Raw genomic sequence first — 20,187 nt, forward strand, 5'->3', positions numbered from 1 at the left:
TACGGTACCGTAATCCTAGCCACTGCCTAGGATCTTTCGGCCTAGGATGTTTTGGCCAGGCATTTTTTGGGGGGTAGGACGTTTTGGCCAAAAATAAGTTGTGGTTCCATATCATGCAAAATATGGTCTGGAGATTATTCTAAAGAATGTTTTAGGATAAGTGAACAAATTAAACTGATAATAAAACATACTCATGGTATTTTATTTTTATTTTTTATAATCTTTCTATATGTATACATATAAACATATACACATTGTATGTGTTTGTGTATGTGAAAATATTTGCCATTTACAACAAACCAAAAGAGTTATGAAAATGAATTTTATTCACAATTACATTTTTAAAAAGAATGATCAATTATACTGTAACATATTAATGTCCAGATCATAATTTGCATATTATGGAAATAATTTCTTTTTGGCCAAAACATCCTACCTCAAAAATTTTCTTGGCCAAAACGTCCTAGGCCAAAAGATCCTAGGCCGAAACGTCCGGGCCAAAACGTCCGTGGCCAAAACGTCCATCCTCCGATTTTGTTTATGTCACCAGGTCACAGGGTGAGAAAAACTAGCTGTCGGTCCGGGGCGCAAACCCGGGACACCTCGCTTACATGGCGAGCAGGAATATCAATTAGCAGGGGCCTTTGTATACAAAGTCGTATTTTCTGTTTGGCAGTGGCTAGGTAGCCGGTTCCGGCTACCTAGACCTTTAGTCTACGTAGCCGGTTCCGACTACCTAGACTAAAGGTCTAGGTTAGGTAGCTGGCTCTATATATACATATCTTATATAAACATGTAAGTCAAGTTAGCCGGCTTTGATAAACTGCACGTGTTATAAAGGATAATTATATTTCTTAAATAAATTACATTTCTTGTGATTTATAATTGATGACTTGTGTTTAAACATGTTTATTTCGCCGTATTTACGCACTCGTTTCAAATCGGCCAACATTTTGTTATGTTTAACCGTACTCTATACATATTTGAGATTTGCGAAAATACAGCGAAATAAACAGGTAATTCACAAATAGCAAATAATAGATCATAAGAAATGTAATTTATTTAACTAACATAATGATCCTTTATAATAGAGTTTATCAAAGCCGGCAACCTTGACTAACATGTTCATATACGATATGTGTATATATATATAGAGCCGGCTACCTAGACCTTTAGTCTAGGTAGCCGGAACCGGCTACGTAGAATAAAGGTCTAGGTAGCCGGAACCAGCTACCTAGCCACTGCCTTTCTGTTTATAGAACTGATAAAACGTCCATGTTTTTTTCTTAACAGTGATGTTTTTCTAACGGCCTAAACTTTCTTAAAACACAAATTATATCAATATTTTTTTAATCAATTGAAAGGTTATAAGTTATTTCGAAATAAAATGGATTAATTATGAACGCGTAATTTTTAGTTTTTAAAAGTTGAGCATCACTGCACCGCTATTAAAATTGTCAGAATGTCACTAAAAACGGTTATTCATTTAAAAAAGATACTTGAATACCAAAATATGAAAATTGTAAGTATTTCAAAACCTTTGGAATTTTGAAAATCCATAAAAGAGCGAAAAAGTTAAGAATTAACAATTCTGATCCCATACACAAATGATGTAAAAACATTTGTTTTGCCCACCACCAGATAAACAGATGTTAATGCGTGACATCACTGCAATCTTCTATTGCATGCATCATAAGACTGACCAAGCAAGCATGCCATGGTCCCATGTTGGGCGCCAAATGTCACGGGGGTGAGAAAAATGTGAGGTCAGTCTGAGGTGAGAACCCTTGAACTCCTCGCTTACAGGGCGAGTGCTCTACCAACTGAGCTAGCCGGGCTGCCTGACACATCTTCTCCTCTAACGTGACCAAGTTCCTACCGTAACATTTAATAAATAAACACAAACTGGTGTCAGAATAATTTGAAAAACTGGTTTGTGTTATTTTTCAGATGGTGCAGCGACTGACTTTCCGTAGGAGACTGTCGTACAATACGAACAGTAATCGCAGGAAGGTGTAAGTTAATTTTTAAGGTTTTCATCTTAAATCTAGTACGAATATATTCCCTGCATTTTTGTGGGCTTTAAATATACCAATATCTGGAGGACTCTACCACCTGCATGTGTGTTTATATCACTGCAGCCTGATTATACTGCAATTACAACTGGAAAATGCAGATTTTATTTTTATTTTGAAAGCAGAAATGTGTACATTCTAAATGTCCTTTCACGCCTGATGTTACAACGACAAAGTAATGTCGTTTGCAATTTTTTATACTTCTCAAAAAGCCGTCTGTGTTATTTTGATTGGATGACGCTTGTTGTTTCTTTTGTGTGTGTTACAACATCTGCAGAATCCTGGGGGATTGGTTGGTGCGCTAGTCAAAATAATTTGATGGTCAGATTGTTTTAGATTTGTGACGGGCAGTCTCTCCGTCAAAACTTTGAAGGACCAAAATAATGGATGATAAATCACAGTACACCGTCATGTAAAGTTATTGGTTTATCGCTTGCGCATATTGCCTTGTAGATGCGGTAAACGTTAACAGTGTACAGTTCATACATAGGTACATAAGGTACCCGCGTATTCAGAATTTTGTAAATGTTAACACGATCTTTCAAACACGGCACAATATTGTCAAACAGCCTTCATTTACTGGCTTCAGTCATGGCTTTTGGTGGCTTGTACCCTTCTATAACCAGGACTTACAGTTCTCAAATTAAGCAAAAAAAAATATGAACTCGAGGTTATTTTGGTAACATTTTCGCAAGTTCAAGCGTTTTTGATGTTTCTGCGCTATGTTTGGCACAGTTTGTTGTGATAAATACACAAAAATGGCAACTTAACATTTACCAAAATCAAGAAGACATCTAATTTTGTTAACAGACTGCAAAACACTTGTTTCATTCAGTTTAATGAGCAGAGAAAGGCCTATGTTGAACAGGTGATTGTTTCGTTTATCCAGGTAGAAATTTTGTAAACACAGTCTTTGACCAGTCGAACACAACACACTCTTTTAAACATTTAAATATTGGACCCTACCACATAGCTGATAGTAATTGCAGTAAACAAAGCATTTTGTAATTCAAGAATATTCCTTTGTTTTCTATTTCATACCTGTTGATGTGGACTGACTCTTGAATCTGCAGATCAAAAACACCTGGTAAGTTCAGCTACTTAAGGAAAAGTGCATAGGATTTTTTTGGGGGGGAGCCTCCGTGGCCGAGTGATTACGGCCGCTGACTTCAAATCACTTGTCCCTCATTGATGTGGGTTGAAGCCTCACTCGGGGCATTGAATTCTTCATGTGAGGAAGCCATCCAGCTGGCGTACGGAAAGTCAATGGTTCTACCCAGGTGCCCACTCGTGATGAAATAATGCACAGAGGGGCACCTGGGGTCTTCTTCCACCATCAAAGCTGGAAAGTCGCCATATGACCAATAATTGTGTCGGTGCGATGTTAAACCCAACAAAATAAATAAATTAAGTTTTTTTGGTGGGAAGGGGGCTAGGACATATTACTTTAAACTTGAAAGGAGTTACATGAAGAGGGGACATGTGATAATATTGTTGAAGATGTGTTAAAACTTGTTAGAAAGATTTATAATTCCTTGGACCTATGTTATTCTTTAGATCTTCATGATTAATATGCCTAACTAGGATAGAAGCACTGTAAGTATATAGCATTATACTACAGGATTATCAGCAGGGAAATTCAGAATGCTAACTATGTTATGGGCAATTTCAAATTTCAAGTTATAATAGTGGAAATCTTTTGATAAATGCTCTCTTCTGTAGTGACAGATGTCAGATACAATATACAGTATGTTAAATGTGTATACTCCATAACTTCAAGTAAGTAATTTGAATGACAAATGTCTGCAAATTGAGACCAATGCAGGCATGTAAGTCTGACTTGCCCTGTTAGCAACTCGGTCAAACAAATAAGTCTAACACTAACTATTGCTGATCTTAGTGCTGAAAGTGTAAATCGAAAATAATCTAACCTGAATACTTTTATTTGCAGGTGGGAAACTTGTCTACTTGTACAAGAAGAAGTTGGGCAGTATACCAAAATGTGGAGACTGTAAGGCTGTTAAATTACATGGTGTAAGTGCAAAATGTGAATTGATCACACAAACCTATTATTACTTGATAACAGGAAAGTGGTGATGCTTAAGGTCCATAACTGAGTGGAAGTGGGCTTCAAATCGTTTCTTTATTTGGGATGTTAAATTTATTCATGTGAGGAAAGTAACAAGCTGATATTTGGAAGGTCTGTAGTTCTAACTAGGTGCCAGCCTGTGTCTAAAATGATGTCCATAGGGAAATCTTCGGTCTCCCTCCACAATTAATCCTGGAGGGTCACAGTATTACCTGAAACATGTACAGAATGTTTTTCTTGAAGTTTTTAGAAATTAAAGGACTGACTTGCTGTGGAAAACTAACATTTAAAAGTTGAATTTCTTCAGGTAGCTTACAGTACTGTATCATCTTAAATGTGCAGTTTGCAAAGCAAACAAAGGTGACAACATAAAGGGCCATGAAAATGCTGTTAATAAACCAAAGTTTGCACTTAACAAGCAAATACATGTAGTTAAAACATTTCAGTTAACCCAGACTTTTTGATATTTGTTTATTTACCTACTCAGTACTGTCATGGTTTCAAAACTAGGGGTAATTACCCCAGGGTCAAAAAAATGATATGGATCACTGTGTCATTGTCCAGAATGTAGCCCTTCCTTTGGTGATGATGAGTGGAACTTGCCCTCTCTGATCCAATGATTGAGAGTTGTTTCCTGTCACTGAACCATTTGTATTTCAGCTTATATATTAGCAAAGATTCTACTGCTGTCATTGTCTAGAATGTAGCCCTTCCTTTGGTAATGATGAGTGGAACTTGCCCTCTCTGATCCAATGATTGAGAGTTGTTTCCTGTCACTGAACCATTTGTATTTCAGCTTATATATTAGCAAAGATTCTACTGCTGTCATTGTCTAGAATGTAGCCCTTCCTTTGGTAATGATGAGTGGAACTTGCCCTCTCTGATCCAATGATTGAGAGTTGTTTCCTGTCACTGAACCATTTGTTTTTCAGCTTATATATTAGCAAAGATTCTACTGCTGTCATTGTCTAGAATGTAGCCCTTCCTTTGATGATGATGAGTGGAACTTGCCCTCTCTGATCCAATGATTGAGAGTTGTTTACTGTCACTGAACCATTTGTATTTCAGCTTATATATTAGCAAAGATTCTACTTCTGTCATTGTCTAGAATGTAGCCCTTCCTTTGATAATGATGAGTGGAACTTGCCCTCTCTGATCCAATGATTGAGAGTTGTTTCCTGTCACTGAACCATTTGTTTTTCAGTTTATATATTCATAAAGCTTCTACTGCTGTCATTGTCTAGAATGTAGCCCTTCCTTTGGTAATGATGAGTGGAACTTGCCCTCTCTGATCCAATGATTGAGAGTTGTTTCCTGTCACTGAACCATTTGTTTTTCAGTTTATATATTCACAAAGCTTCTACTGCTGTCATTGTCTAGAATGTAGCCCTTCCTTTGGTAATGATGAGTGGAACTTGCCCTCTCTGATCCAATGATTAAGAGTTGTTTCCTGTCACTGAACCATTTGTTTTTCAGTTTATATATTAGCAAAGATTCTACTACTGTCGTGGTCCAGATTGTGGCCATTCCTTTGGTAATGATGAGTGGAACTTGCCCTCTCTGATCAAATGATTGAGAGCTGTTTCCTGTCACTGAACCATTCGATTTCAGTTTATATATTAGCAAATATTCTACTACTGTCATTGTCTAGAATGTAGCCCTTCCTTTGGTAATGATGAGTGGAACTTGCTCTCTATGATTGAGCATTGTTTCCTGTCACTGAACCATTTGTTTTTCAGTTTATATAATAGCAAAGATTCTACTGCTGTCATTGTCTAGAATGTAGCCCTTCCTTTGGTAATGATGAGTGGAACTTGCCCTCTCTGATCCAATGATTGAGAGTTGTTTCCTGTCACTGAACCATTTGTTTTTCAGTTTATATATTAGCAAAGATTCTACTGCTGTCGTGGTCCAGATTGTGGCCATTCTTTTGGTAATGATGAGTAGAACTTGCCCTCTCTGATCCAATGATTGAGAGTTGTTTCCTGTCACTGAACCATTTGTTTTTCAGTTTATATATTAGCAAAGATTCTACTGCTGTCATTGTCTAAAATGTAGCCCTTCCTTTGATGATGATGAGTGGAACTTGCCCTCTCTGATCCAATGATTGAGAGTTGTTTACTGTCACTGAACCATTGTTGAGGTACTGTTAAGAGAGGATATCTAGAGCACTGTGTTGAACTTTTGACTTCTGTTGGAAAGTGGCTAGCCTTGACTCTACAGATTGTGTGCTGTATGCAAGATTTAAACATTGATTTAATATGCTGACTGTAATGTTAGTGTTAGGTTATAAATTGGATGTGTACGTAGTACTAAGTACATGTGTGTGTTGTGATGAAAAAAAAACTTTCCCTCAGCTGAGTCATGATGGATCTTGTTTTTTCTGAAGCACACGAAGGGAATGAACGCACAACTTTGTTGTTGTTCTTTGTAACACAAAAACTGGTATCAACTGAAAGAGTACATTATCATTGCTGGAAGGCATATTTCAGAGAAAACTGCACATTTTGAATATTTTAGAACAACAGGGAATCAAATGTTCTGTTGTTTCAGAACAGGTTATTGGCTGTTAGCACTGTGTCATAAATAGAAAATCTGTTTCCCACATTGACTTGTTTCATTCTCAGAAACTTAACAGTGTTGGCTTCTTTACATTGTTGAATTGATTGCAGAAAAAGTTTTCATTTTCTTGCAACAAGTGTGGTGAAATTGTGAGCACTGGGTTATGACAAAATTCTGATTCCATTTGCCACACTGACTTGTTTAATTGACAGAAACTGAACAGTTTTGACCTCAGTATATTGTTGAATTGAGTGCTAATGGGGAAAAATATTGCTATTTCTTGCAACAAGTATATTAAAATTATGAACACTGGGTTATAATGATATAATTTTTTGATTCCATTTGCCACACTGACTTGTTTCATTGTCAGAATAGTGTTGACCCATGTTCATTGCAGATGGTAAAAAAGGTGTCATTTCTTGCAACAAGTATGATGAAATTGTGAGCACTGGGTTATGATTAACTTGTGATTCCATCTGCCACACTGACTTGTTAGCTCACCTGTCACAAAGTGACAAGGTGAGCTTTTGTGATCGCGTGGTGTCCGTCGTCCGTCCGTCCGTGCGTCCGTAAACTTTTGCTTGTGACCACTCTAGAGGTCACATTTTTCATGGGATCTTTATGAAAAATGGTCAGAATGTTCATCTTGATGATATCTAGGTCAAGTTTGAAACTGGGTCACATGCCATCAAAAACTAGGTCAGTAGGTCTAAAAATAGAAAAACCTTGTGACCTCTCTAGAGGCCATATATTTCATAAGATCTTCATGAAAATTGGTCATAATGTTCACCTTGATGATATCTAGGTCAAGTTCGAAACTGGGTCACGTGGGGTCAAAAACTAGGTCAGTAGGTCTAAATATAGAAAAACCTTGTGACCTCTCTAGAGGCCATATTTTTCATGAGATCTTCATGAATATTGGTCAGAATGTTTATCTTGATGATATCTAGGTCAGGTTCGAAACTGGGTAACGTAGGGTCAAAAACTAGGTCATTAGGTCTAAAAATAGAAAAACCTTGTGACCTCTCTAGAGGCCATATTTCTCAATGCATCTTCATGAAAATTGGTCAGAATGTTCATCTTGATGATATCTAGGTCAAGTTCGAAACTGGGTCACGTGGGGTTAAAAACTAGGTCAGTAGAACTAAAAATAGAAAAACCTTGTGACCTCTCTAGAGGCCATATTTTTCATGAGATCTTCATGAATATTGGTCAGAATGTTCATCTTGATGATATCTAGGTCAAGTTCGAAACTGGGTCATGTGGGTTCAAAAACTAGGTCAGTAGATCTAAAAATAGAAAAACCTTGTGACCTCTCTAGTGGCCATATTTGTCAATGGATCTTCATGAAAATTGGTCAGAATGTTCACCTTGATGATATCTAGGTCAAGTTCGAAACTGGGTCATGTGCGGTCAAGAACTAGGTCAGTAAGTCTAAAAATAGGAAAACCTTGTGACCTCTCTAGAGGCAATATTTTTCAATGGATCTTCATGAAAATTGGTCAGAATGTTTACCTTGAAGATATCTAGGTCAAGTTCGAAACTGGGTCACGTAGGGTTAAAAACTAGGTCAGTAGATCTAAAAATAGAAAAACCTTGTGACCTCTCTAGAGGCCATGTTTTTCATGAGATCTTCATGAATATTGGTCAGAATGTTCATCTTGATGATATCTAAGTCAGATTCGAAACTGGGTCACGTGGGGTCAAAAACTAGGTCAGTAGGTCTAAAAATAGAAAAACCTTGTGACCTCTCTAGAGGCCATATTTCTCAATGGATCTTCATGAAAATTGGTGAGAATGTTCAGCTTGATGATATCTAGGTCAGGTTCGTAACTGGGTCATGTGCGGTCAAAAACTAGGTCATTAGGTCGAAAAATAGAAAAACCTTGTGACCTCTCTAGAGGCCATATTTTTTACGAGATCTTCATGAAAATTGGTGAGAATGTTCACCTTGATGATATCTAGGTCAAGTTTAAAAGTGGGTCATGTGCCTTCAAAAACTAGGTCATTAGGTCAAATAATAGAAAAACCTTGTGACCTCTCTAGAGGCCATATTTTTCAATGGATCTTCATGAAAATTGGTCAGAATTTTTTATCTTGATGATATCTAGGTCACATGTGCTCAAAAACAAGGTCACTTTGTCAAATAATAGAAATAACGATGTCATACTCAGTTGAACACTGGGTCATGTGGAGATAGGTGAGCGATTCAGGACCATCATGGTCCTCTTGTTTTAAAATATGCAATAAGGAAAACTTCAGCATTTTCATTGAATTGTTTGCTGAGTAACGCAGCAGTTAAACCTGGCTTTAACAACAAGTATGATGAAATTGTGAGCACTGGGTTATGATTAATTTGTGATTCCAATTGCCACACTGACAATTCATTGACAGAAACTAAACAGTTTTTACCTCAGTATATTGTTGAATTGATTGCAGATGTTGTCTTTTCTTGCAACAAGTATGATGAAATTGTGAGCACTGGGTTATGATTAATTTGTGATTCTATTTGCCACACTGACTTGTTGTAAAATATGCAATAAGGAAAACTTCAGCATTTTCATTGAATTGTTTGTAGAGTAAGGCAGCAGTTATACCTGGCTTTAACAACAAGTATGATGAAATTGTGAGCACTGGGTTATGATTAATTTGTGATTCAAATTGCCACACTGACAATTCATTGACAGAAACTAAACAGTTTTTACCTCAGTATATTATTGAATTGATTGCAAATGTTGTCTTTTCCTGCAACAAGTATGATGAAATTGTGAGCACTGGGTTATGATTAATTTGTGATTCCATTTGCCACACTGACTTGTTTTGAGTTTGAAACATGATACAGACTTGGTGGTCTACGTTGTTTTTCATGATTTACTGCATTTTGTTGCTTTCTATAAACATTTCACTAGCAACCTTTCAGTTTATATAATAGCAAAGATTCTACTGCTGTCATTTTAAGCTCACCTGTCACAAAGTGACAAGGTGAGCTTTTGTGATCGCGCGGTGTCCGTCGACCGTCCGTGCGTGCGTGCGTCCGTCCGTAAACTTTTGCTTGTGACCACTCTAGAGGTCACATTTTTCATGGGATCTTTATGAAAGTTGGTCAGAATGTTCACCTTGATGATATCTAGGTCAAGTTCGTAACTGGGTCACGTGCCATCAAAAACTAGGTCAGTAGGTCTGAAAATAGAAAAACCTTGTGACCTCTCTAGAGGCCATATATTTCACAAGATCTTCATGAAAATTGGTCAGAATGTTCACCTTGATGATATCTAGGTCAAGTTCGGAACTGGGTCACGTGGGGTCAAAAACTAGGTCAGTAGGTCTAAAAATAGAAAAACCTTGTGACCTCTCTAGAGGCCATATTTTTCATGAGATCTTCATGAATATTGGTCAGAATGTTCACCTTGATGATATCTAGGTCAAGTTCGAAACTGGGTCACGTGGGGTCAAAAACTAGGTCATGTCTAAAAATAGAAAAACCTTTTGACCTCTCTAGAGGCCATTTTTCTCAATGGATCTTCATGAAAATTGGTCAGAATGTTCACCTTGATGATATCTAGGTCAAGTTCGAAACTGGGTCACGTGGGGGTAAAAACTAGGTCAGTAGATCTAAAAATAGAAAAACCTTGTGACCTCTCTAGAGGCCATATTTTTCATGAGATCTTCATGAATATTGATCAGAAATATCTAGGTCAAGTTCGATACTGGGTCATGTTGGATCAAAAACTAGGTCAGTAGGTCTAAAAATAGAAAAACCTTTTGACCTCTCTAGAGGCCATATTTCTCAATGGATCTTCATGAAAATTGGTCAGAATGTTCACCTTGATGATATCTAGGTCAAGTTCGAAACTGGGTCACGTGCGGTCAAAAACTAGGTCAGTAGGTCTAAAAATAGAAAAACCTTGTGACCTCTCTAGAGGCCATATTTTTCAATGGATCTTCATGAAAATTGGTCAGAATGTTTACCTTGATGATATCTAAATCAAGTTCGGAACTGGGTCACGTGGGGTTAAAAACTAGGTCAGTAGATCTAAAAATAGAAAAACCTTGTGACCTCTCTAGAGGCCATATTTTTCATGAGATCTTCATGAATATTGGTCAGAATGTTCACCTTGATGATATCTAGGTTAGGTTCGAAACTGGGTCACGGGTCAAAAACTAGGTCAGTAGGTCTAAAAATAGAAAAACCTTGTGACCTCTCTAGAGGCCATATTTCTCAATGGATCTTCATGAAAACTGGTGAGAATGTTCAGCTTGATGATATCTAGGTCAGGTTCGTAACTGGGTCATGTGCGGTCAAAAACTAGGTCAGTAGGTCGAAAAATAGAAAAACCTTGTGACCTCTCTAGAGGCCATATTTTTCACGAGATCTTCATGAAAATTGGTGAGAATGTTCACCTTGATGATATCTGGGTCAGGTTTAAAAGTGGGTCACGTGCCTTCAAAAACTAGGTCATAAGGTCAAATAATAGAAAAAGCTTGTGACCTCTAGAGGCCATATTTTTCAATGGATCTTCATGAAAATTGGTCAGAATTTCTTATCTTGATGATATCTAGGTCACATGTGCTCAAAAACTAGGTCACTATGTCAAATAATAGAAATAACGACGTCATACTCAGTTCAACACTGGGTCATGTGGGGATAGGTGAGCGATTCAGGACCATCATGGTCCTCTTGTTTAGAATGTAGCCCTTCCTTTGGTAATGATGAGTGGAACTTGCCCTCTCTGATCAAATGATTGAGAGTTGTTTCCTGTCACTGAACCATTTGTTTTTCAGTTTATATATTCATAAAGCTTCTACTGCTGTCATTGTCTAGAATGTAGCCCTTCCTTTGGTAATGATGAGTGGAACTTGCCCTCTCTGATCAAATGATTGAGAGTTGTTTCCTGTCACTGAACCATTGTTGAGGTACTGTTAAGAGAGGATATCTAGAGCACTGTGTTGAACTTTTGACTTCTGTTGGAAAGTGGCTAGCCTTGACTCTACAGATTGTGTGCTGTATGCAAGATTTAAACATTGATTTAATATGCTGACTGTAATGTTAGTGTTAGGTTATAAATTGGATGTGTATGTAGTACTAAGTACAAGTGTGTGTTGTGATGAAAAAAAACTTTCCCTCAGCTGAGTCATGATGGATCTTGTTTTTTCTGAAGCACATGAAGGGAATGAACACACAACTTTGTTGTTGTTCTTTGTAACACAAAAACTGGTATCAACTGAAAGAGTACATTATCATTGCTGGAAGGCACATTTCAGAGAAAACTGCACATTTTGAATATTTTAGAACAACAGGGAATCAAATGTTTTGTTGTTTCAGAACAGGTTATTGACTGTTAGCACTGTGTCATAAATAGAGAATCTGTTTCCCACATTGACTTGAAACTCAGAAACTTAACAGTGTTGGCTTCTTTATATTGTTGAATTGATTGCTGAAAAAGTTTTCATTTTCTTGCAACAAGTGTGATGAAATTGTGAGCACTGGGTTATGACAAAATTCTGATTCCATTTGCCACACTGACTTGTTTCATTGACAGAAACTGAACAGTTTTGACCTCAGTATATTGTTGAATTGAGTGCTAATGGGGAAAAAGATTACTATTTCTTGCAACAAGTATATTAAAATTATGAACTCTGGGTTATAATGATATAATTTTTTGATTCCATTTGCCACACTGACTTGTTTCATTGTCAGAACAGTGTTGACCCATGTTCATTGCAGATGGTAAAAAAGGTGTCATTTCTTGCAACAAGTATGATGAAATTGTGAGCACTGGGTTATGATTAACTTGTGATTCCATCTGCCACACTGACTTGTTTTAAAATATGCAATAAGGAAAAACTTTCATTGAGTTGTTTGCTGAGTAACGCAGCAGTTAAACCTGGCTTTAACAACAAGTATGATGAAATTGTGAACACTGGGTTATGATTAATTTGTGATTCCAATTGCCACACTGACTTAATTCATTGACAGAAACTAAACAGTTTTTACCTCAGTATATTGTTGAATTGATTGCAGATGTTGTCTTTTCCTGCAACAAGTATGATGAAATTGTGAGCACTGGGTTATGATTAACTTGTGATTCTATTTGCCACACTGACTTATTCCATTGACAGAAACGAAACAGTTTTAACCTCGGTATATTGTTGAAATGATTGCAGATGTTGTCTTTTCCTGCAACAAGTATGATGAAATTGTGAGCACTGGGTTATGATTAACTTGTGATTCTATTTGCCACACTGACTTGTTTTAAAATATGCAATAAGGAAAATTTCAGCATTTTCATTGAATTGTTTGTAGAGTAATGCAGCAGTTATACCTGGCTTTAACAACAAGTATGATGAAATTGTGAGCACTGGGTTATGATTAATTTGTGATTCCATTTGCCACACTGACTTGTTTTGAGTTTGAAACATGATACAAACTTGGTGGTCTACGTTGTTTTTCATGATTTACTGCATTTTGTTGCTTTCTATAAACATGTCACTAGCAAACTTCTGTATTAACAATGACAAGTACATCAAGTTACAGTGCTCCAGCTAGGATTAAAAAAGGGCAGGGTGCTCAGGGGTTCCATTTGACCCGGGACCCCGGGTCCAGACCCAGGAGATTTTCAAAAGACGCTCAAAGGACCCGGCAGAATACTTGCCTGTGCGTCCTTCGGGACCCGGGGGCATTTTCCTTTGATAATCCTTTCTCTTAGCATTAATTTCCTGCAGTAAAACTATTTCCACGATAGACACGTGTATTCAAAATAAACACTCGCGGTCATGCCCTCCTGCCTTTCTGCCTTTGATCTCTGCTAAATCCCGCCCTTTCTCCTGTAGACATGCCTCGCTGAGTTTTTTATCAGCAAGTTACGTCACGGCGAGTGCACATAGGTAACAAGAATCAATGAAGTGTTGAGATTATTTGATAAAGCGAATCATGTGTACTGTCAAAAAAGGCGCCAATTATTAAATTATCGTAAGCAGCTGATTACCGAGCATGTGAAAGGTGCCCTGCAAGGTTTTTTCATGCCAACTTTAAATTAGACCATTGTTTAGTGATCATATTGTAATTTCAACAAGAAACTTCACAAATTTTGATGAATTTTGAAAGCAAAAATAAGTTTAGAAATGTCCGTTCACGGGTCTAATTACCCCAGATGTCATATGCATATTTCCAAAATTCCTTAAGAAAACTGACTTTCAATGCAGTTTTTAATTATAAGTATCATCATTATTTGAGGAACTATCGCTGACTTAGCTTAGTTTGCCAAGTAAACTGAGCAAAAACTACTTTCCGATGACATTCTGAAAGTGTACCAGTATCCGGATAGTACATTTTGGATACATTTTTAGCTCATCTGATTTTTTGAAAAAAAATGATGAGTTATTGTCATCACTTGAGCGGTTGTCGGCGTCGGCGTCGGCGTCTGCGTCGGCGTTGCCTGGTTAAGTTTTATGTTTAGGTCAGCTTTTCTCCTAAACTATCAAAGCTATTGCTTTGAAACTTGGAATACTTGTTCACCATCATAAGCTGACCCTGTATAGCAAGAAACATAACTCCATCTTGCTTTTTGCAAGATTTATGGCCCCTTTTGTACTTAGAAAATATCAGATTTCTTGGTTAAGTTTTATGTTTAGGTCAACTTTTCTCCTAAACTATCAAAGCTATTGCTTTGAAACTTGGAATACTTGTTCACCATCATAAGCAGACCCTGTACATCAAGAAACATAACTCCATCTTGCTTTTTGCAAGATTTATTGCCCCTTTTGGACTTAGAAAATCAGTTTTCTTGGTTAAGTTTTATGTTTAGGTCAGCTTTTATCCTAAACTATCAAAGCTATTGCTTTAAAACTTGCAACACTTGTTCACCATCATAAGTTGACCCTGTACAGCAAGAAACATAACTCCATCCTGCTTTTTGCAAGATTTATGGCCCCTTTTGGACTTAGAAAATATCAGATTTCTTGGTTAAGTTTTATGTTTAGGTCAACTTTTTCTCTTAAACTATCAAAGCTATTGCTTTGAAACTTGCAACACTTGTTGACCATCATAAGCTGACCCTGAACAGCAAGCAACATAACTCCATCTTGCTTTTTGCAATAATTATTGCCCCTTTTGGACTTAGAAAATCATTTTCTTGGTTGAGTATTATGTTTAAGTCAACTTTTCTCATAAACTATCAAAGCTATTGCTTTAAAACTTGCAACAGTTTTTCACCATCATAAGTGGACACTGAACATCAAGAAACATAACTCTATCCTGCTTTTTGCAAGAATGATGGCCCTTTTTAGACTTAGAAAATCATGGGTAGGACAATATTTCTATTACACAAAAAAAAATCAGATGAGCGTCAGCACCCGCAAGGTGGTGCTCTTGTTATAGAGAGTAGTAGCACTGTTCTGTTATTAAAAATGAAATGAAATATTGAAGAAAAACCTAATCAAAATAACATGAATTTTGATAAATATTATTTTACAATATGAGACTATATGACCTGAAACTGACATTTTTATTATGCTGTAACATGATCTTGGGTTTATTGTTTTCTTAGGTAAAGATCTACGTATGATACTGAATAAAAAAATATAGTCAATTATATGGACGTGTTGGGACAGGACTCCTGTATTTTGGAAAAGGACCCTTCAAAATTTGGGCCCAAGGGTCCTGGGACTCTTGGGTTTTCGGGTCTAGTGGAACCCCTGGTGCTGGCACTGAAAAGGGCACTTCTGGGGTGGTGGTCGGTCCGGGACCGTGCTCCCCCGGGAAAAAAATATAACTGGTCCATGCATACAGTGCATTTTAACATACTTTAGGCATGGAATTTGGCATAATTTAGGCATGTTTTTTGGCACACTTTAGGTATGGTCTTTTAATAGGCTATGTCTGTCATCTCTAATGCATCTATTTATTAACTAAAAATTCTGCTGTTTGTATTTTACTTGGCATTGATTTTCAACTTGTAACATTTCTTTGTAATTGCATACTGAATAACAATATCTATGTGTTTAGGCTTATTTTACTTGCTACAATTTCAGTACACATCTTCTCCATGTAGGCTACTTGATATTTATAAATTTATACCTGCAACATATTATATACAGAAAATAAAGTTTAAACTTCCACTTAAATAAATGAAATCAGGCAAAGTTTTTAACTTACAACAGTCTAAAAGCAAGTTTAGCACTTGTAATAGACATATTCCGGGTATCCAAAATTTTATATCCGGATATGGTTACACTTTTTTCTAAAAGTCGTCGAATGTCCAGTTTAAACAATATTTTTGAAAAAATATTATGATGCAAAGACAGTTTAACAGCATTTCACAGTATCTGACATTAAAGTGTACCCTGTCATTACATCTTAGTAAACTAATTTCAAAGAAATCTTCATGAAAAAATGGCAATTTCACAAAGCAGACGACAACTTACTTTCGATTTCAAAAACTTGTAAAACGATAAAATCAAAATATTTTCCTATTTAAATTTGATTGTGATCGATTTTTATTAATTACATATAAATGTCTGTTGTCTGGACTTAAGTTTCAGTTGTGTATAAAGGGGTATTTACGACTATATTACCGAAAACGAAAGTACACTTTGACAGGTGGCGCGAAATGATAATGATTTCAGACTGGTTTGCAAACTGTTTTAACACTAAGGTTCAATGATTTTAATGCTAGTGGAGCAGTCTAAAATATCATGGTCTGCCTCGGGCACGATTACAGCAGGTAATATTGTTTAACTGTTTGCTAATTATGTCAATGCCCCCCGGCGTGTATCACTCGATAAAAAGGGGGCAATAAAGCAGTGTATTATAATCACAGAGGCAAAAAAGGGAAGTTTGGCTAAAAAAAAGAAATGAATGGTTGTAAAACGGGCAGGGTGCCTGGCGGGGCAACAGGGCGGAACGAATTTCGGAACGGGCGATGCGCCCTGCTGTAAATAGCTAGCTGGAGCACTGAGTTAATTATCCAGATAACCAAAAAGGAAGCATGATGAAATTGTGAGCACTGGGTTATGAATACAGTGATTCTACTTGCCACACTGATTCTTCCTTGCTTAGTGCCTCCATGCCTGAGTGGTTATGGTCGCTTCTATTGCTTTCCCCTCAGTGCTGTTGGTTTGAAACTCGCTTACAGTGTATAATCCTTTCATGTTTGCAAGCCATGCAGTAGGCTTGTGGAAAGTCAATGATTCTAATCTATCCAGATGCCCATCCATGTGAGAAATAATGCTTGGAGGGGCACCTGTGGTCTTCTTTCCAGCGTACAAAGCTGGAAAATTGCCATGTGATCAATAACTGTTTCGATGTGACATAAAACCCATTAAAATTCTCCAATTATTTAAGAGCACAGTTTGTATGGAGTGTTGTTTGGATCTCTTTAAGTATCTATGATGTATAGCTATTTACCCTGTGTGATTGTCAGTTAACTGACCAGGGGCATATATACACATATTGCAGTTTTACTGTGATTATCAGTTCTTAAACCATATTAGGAGAACATTTACTGTTGAAAGCATATATATTAAGTGTTAAAAGGCAACTATTGTTACCTGGTTGATGTTGTTAATTATTTTGAAATTTAAGGCAGACCAACTGATCTACTTAACTTCCTTCAGTTGCTTGTAAAAGAAGATACTAAGTATAATATACTGATTCTTCTCCAAAAAAAAAAAAAAAACAAGACTTACAGGAGTGATGAAACTGTAAGCACTGGGTTATGAAATAGACTGTTGATTCTACCTGCCACACTGACCTGTTATATAATATTTTCATGTTGTTAGAATTCATGTATAGGTAAACTTGATATTAATGTTAATAAATTGTTTTAACAGATCACTCCAGCAAGACCTAAAGAACTTATGTCCATGTCAAAGAGACTGAAGACTGTATCAAGAACATACGGAGGTTCAAGATGCCACAAATGTGTCCGAGACAGGTTTGTATACTGACTACATGTTTTAATCACATTGCTAGAAGATAAGTGTTAATACATCATTTTCTGTGAAATCGTCATGGAGGATTGAACTTGAGACTTCTATATTAGTATTTTTGCTCTCAGTAGGGGAAACTTCCAATTCAGGAATTTAACCACTTGGTTTTTTATACAGACAGATTGAAACTATACCTCGATAATGATGCCATGTATATTCTTGAACTTCAGGCATTTCAAATAAAACCAGTAAAAGAAAGTGATTTTTGCTTCCCAAACAGCAATTAAGTTACTGTAATGAGTAACAAGTTTCCCTTTCAGGAAGTAGGAGAAAACCATAAAGTTGGTTTTCAAAAGGGAAGTTTCCCCTTCTGTCTCTAGAGGGCAAAAACGTTCACTTAGATGAAGTTATTAACATAAACAAATTAGGTCATAGTAGTTTGAGGAATACATCTTAGTGCCTTAAGTTCCAGAAGGTACAGGAGATTTACGCACAACCTAGAGCCCAACAGATACTGTATAGTTTGTTGGGTGTAGAAATTGTGCTAAATAAAATGCTACATATTGTGAATGATACACCCTTTTGGGTGTTGTACATTTATGTAGGTACATGTATACAAATAAAACTGTCCATTTGAACAGTGTGGCTTCTACACATTAAGATCAGATAATGCTAGTCCTCATTTATATTTCAAGGTGCCTGTTATTGGAATATACTAGCTCTGAAATGAACATGAAACATGCAATATTATGTTGTTACTGACCAGGAGCATATTGTTAGAAATAATAACACTAACAGTGCTTTTGGTAGCGAAAATTATTTTCAAATTAAATGGCCAGTGTTTAAACAGGCATTGAAAGGTCTTGGAATAAGGTATGGCTGGACAGTCAGTGAGTTCCGCAGTGCTGAACTTTTGTAAAATGTTCTTTAAATAATGTTCTGTGAGTATTCGGTGCTATTGGCAGGGCAATAAAGCAGTTTTGGGGATTTAAATTTCCTCATTTAAGCTTTCCATCAAATTAGTCATTACATTATACAGAAATTTAACTCCATGAAACTTTATAGGAATGTTGTTCAGCTTGTGTTATTACGCACCACTGGTTTAATTTGGGAGTGTACGGAGGGGCACCTGGGGTCCTCCTCCACCATCAAAGCTGAAAAGTCACCATACGACTTTTAATTGTGTCAGTGTGACATTAAACCCAACCAAAAAGAAAGAAACATTAAGTTGTAGTTTTACTCCGGATACCTGTGTCCTATGGACACTCACCTGGTTAACCCAAGGGAGTAGCAGTTTGTAACATAAGCATAATCAAAACAATTTTTACATCAATTTTCTGCTCCTAGTGCAGCAGTTTTCACCATACATAAATTCATGTAAACTATTCTTGAAAAGCAAATGAGCAATGTTGAAATAAGAAATACAATAATATGATGTGTTCACAGGCACAACCTAGAGCCTATCTGGTACTGTTATAGTAAGATAGGTGTAGAAATTGTGCAATACTAAGTGCTGTAGCTATAAAGTATAATGTGTCGGTGTCTTTTAAAGGTACTGATGTAATAAGCTACCGGACAGCATTATAGCCATGCTTTTATATGTATTTATTGAAACTTGTATTTTAACCATGAAATTTCTAGGTGGGCAGAATTTATTTCATTTGCTCCATTGTGAAATCAAATCCTGTTTGTTTTGTCTATTAAACTTTAAAAAATAATTAATTTCTGACAGAGTGTAATATGAATCACATGTACACATAAGCACAAGCTAGTCATATTTTAACTATGTTAGAAGACATACATATAAGATATAATATGTGTTTCATTTTATTGAGTTTCCTTTTAGAATTTATTTTTGACCATATGAATTGCGGCTCAATTACTCGTTTCATATGAAAACTTGCTGAACCTCCAAGTAGTTTTGAAACCAGTTTCAGCATCTTAGTCATATACATTAACATGCATGTGTGCTTGTATAGCAAAATGATGATACTGTGAGCATTGGGCAATGATACTGTATGATTACAAATGCCACACTGAATTTTGCTGTAGAGATGACACTTCCGTTTCTTACTTTAAGATAGTGAATGTGTTTTATTTCAACATAATGCTGTGTTCTTTCAGAATCATCAGAGCTTTTCTCATTGAAGAACAGAAAATTGTGGTTCGTGTACTCAAAGCACAGGAAGCCAGCAAGAAGTCATGATCATTTTAATTGTAGACATGGTGTAAATAAAGAGAAAAACTTCACATGTGGTTGTTATATACAGCATATTAACACCCCCACCCACACCCCCTCTGAGTCCCCTCACATGACCTCATGACATATTAGCATCTGGAAGATTGACAACATTGCCTCAGATAAATTTATACTTAAGTTTAGCATGGTTAAAATGAGAGACCAGAGACGAGAATGTTTTTGCCCTGTCAGTAAGTCGCACTTCATTTCCAATCAATAACGGGAGAACCATTTGACCTAGAACCTTCAGACTTAATAAGAGTGACACGGCTTATTGAGTAGATGACCCTTAA

The 20,187-nt window shown here is 36.6% G+C and overlaps 1 protein-coding gene across 1 annotated transcript; it reads left to right on the top strand.

Annotated features, from left to right (window-relative positions):
• Nucleotides 1-1,876: 1,876 nt before the first annotated feature.
• LOC123564346 (60S ribosomal protein L34-like) lies at nt 1,877-19,905 on the top strand. The gene is made up of 5 exons (XM_045357854.2): nt 1,877-2,015; nt 3,149-3,162; nt 4,027-4,109; nt 17,557-17,660; nt 19,780-19,905. The coding sequence occupies exons 1-5, from the start codon at nt 1,951-1,953 to the stop codon at nt 19,859-19,861; spliced, it is 348 nt and encodes a 115-aa protein (XP_045213789.1). The 5' UTR covers nt 1,877-1,950; the 3' UTR covers nt 19,862-19,905.
• The last annotated feature ends 282 nt before the right edge of the window (nt 19,906-20,187 follow it).

This window comes from Mercenaria mercenaria, chromosome 2, assembly GCF_021730395.1.
Source record: "Mercenaria mercenaria strain notata chromosome 2, MADL_Memer_1, whole genome shotgun sequence".
Lineage (NCBI taxonomy): Eukaryota > Metazoa > Mollusca > Bivalvia > Venerida > Veneridae > Mercenaria > Mercenaria mercenaria.

Coding starts and splice junctions, on each gene's coding strand:
- LOC123564346 (XM_045357854.2), top strand. CDS start 1,951: ATGGTGCAGCGACTGACTTTCCGTAGGAGACTGTCGTACAATACGAAC. Junction 4,110..17,556: donor AGGCTGTTAAATTACATGGT/GTAAGTGCAAAA, acceptor TTGTTTTAACAG/ATCACTCCAGCAAGACCTAA. Junction 17,661..19,779: donor CACAAATGTGTCCGAGACAG/GTTTGTATACTG, acceptor GTGTTCTTTCAG/AATCATCAGAGCTTTTCTCA.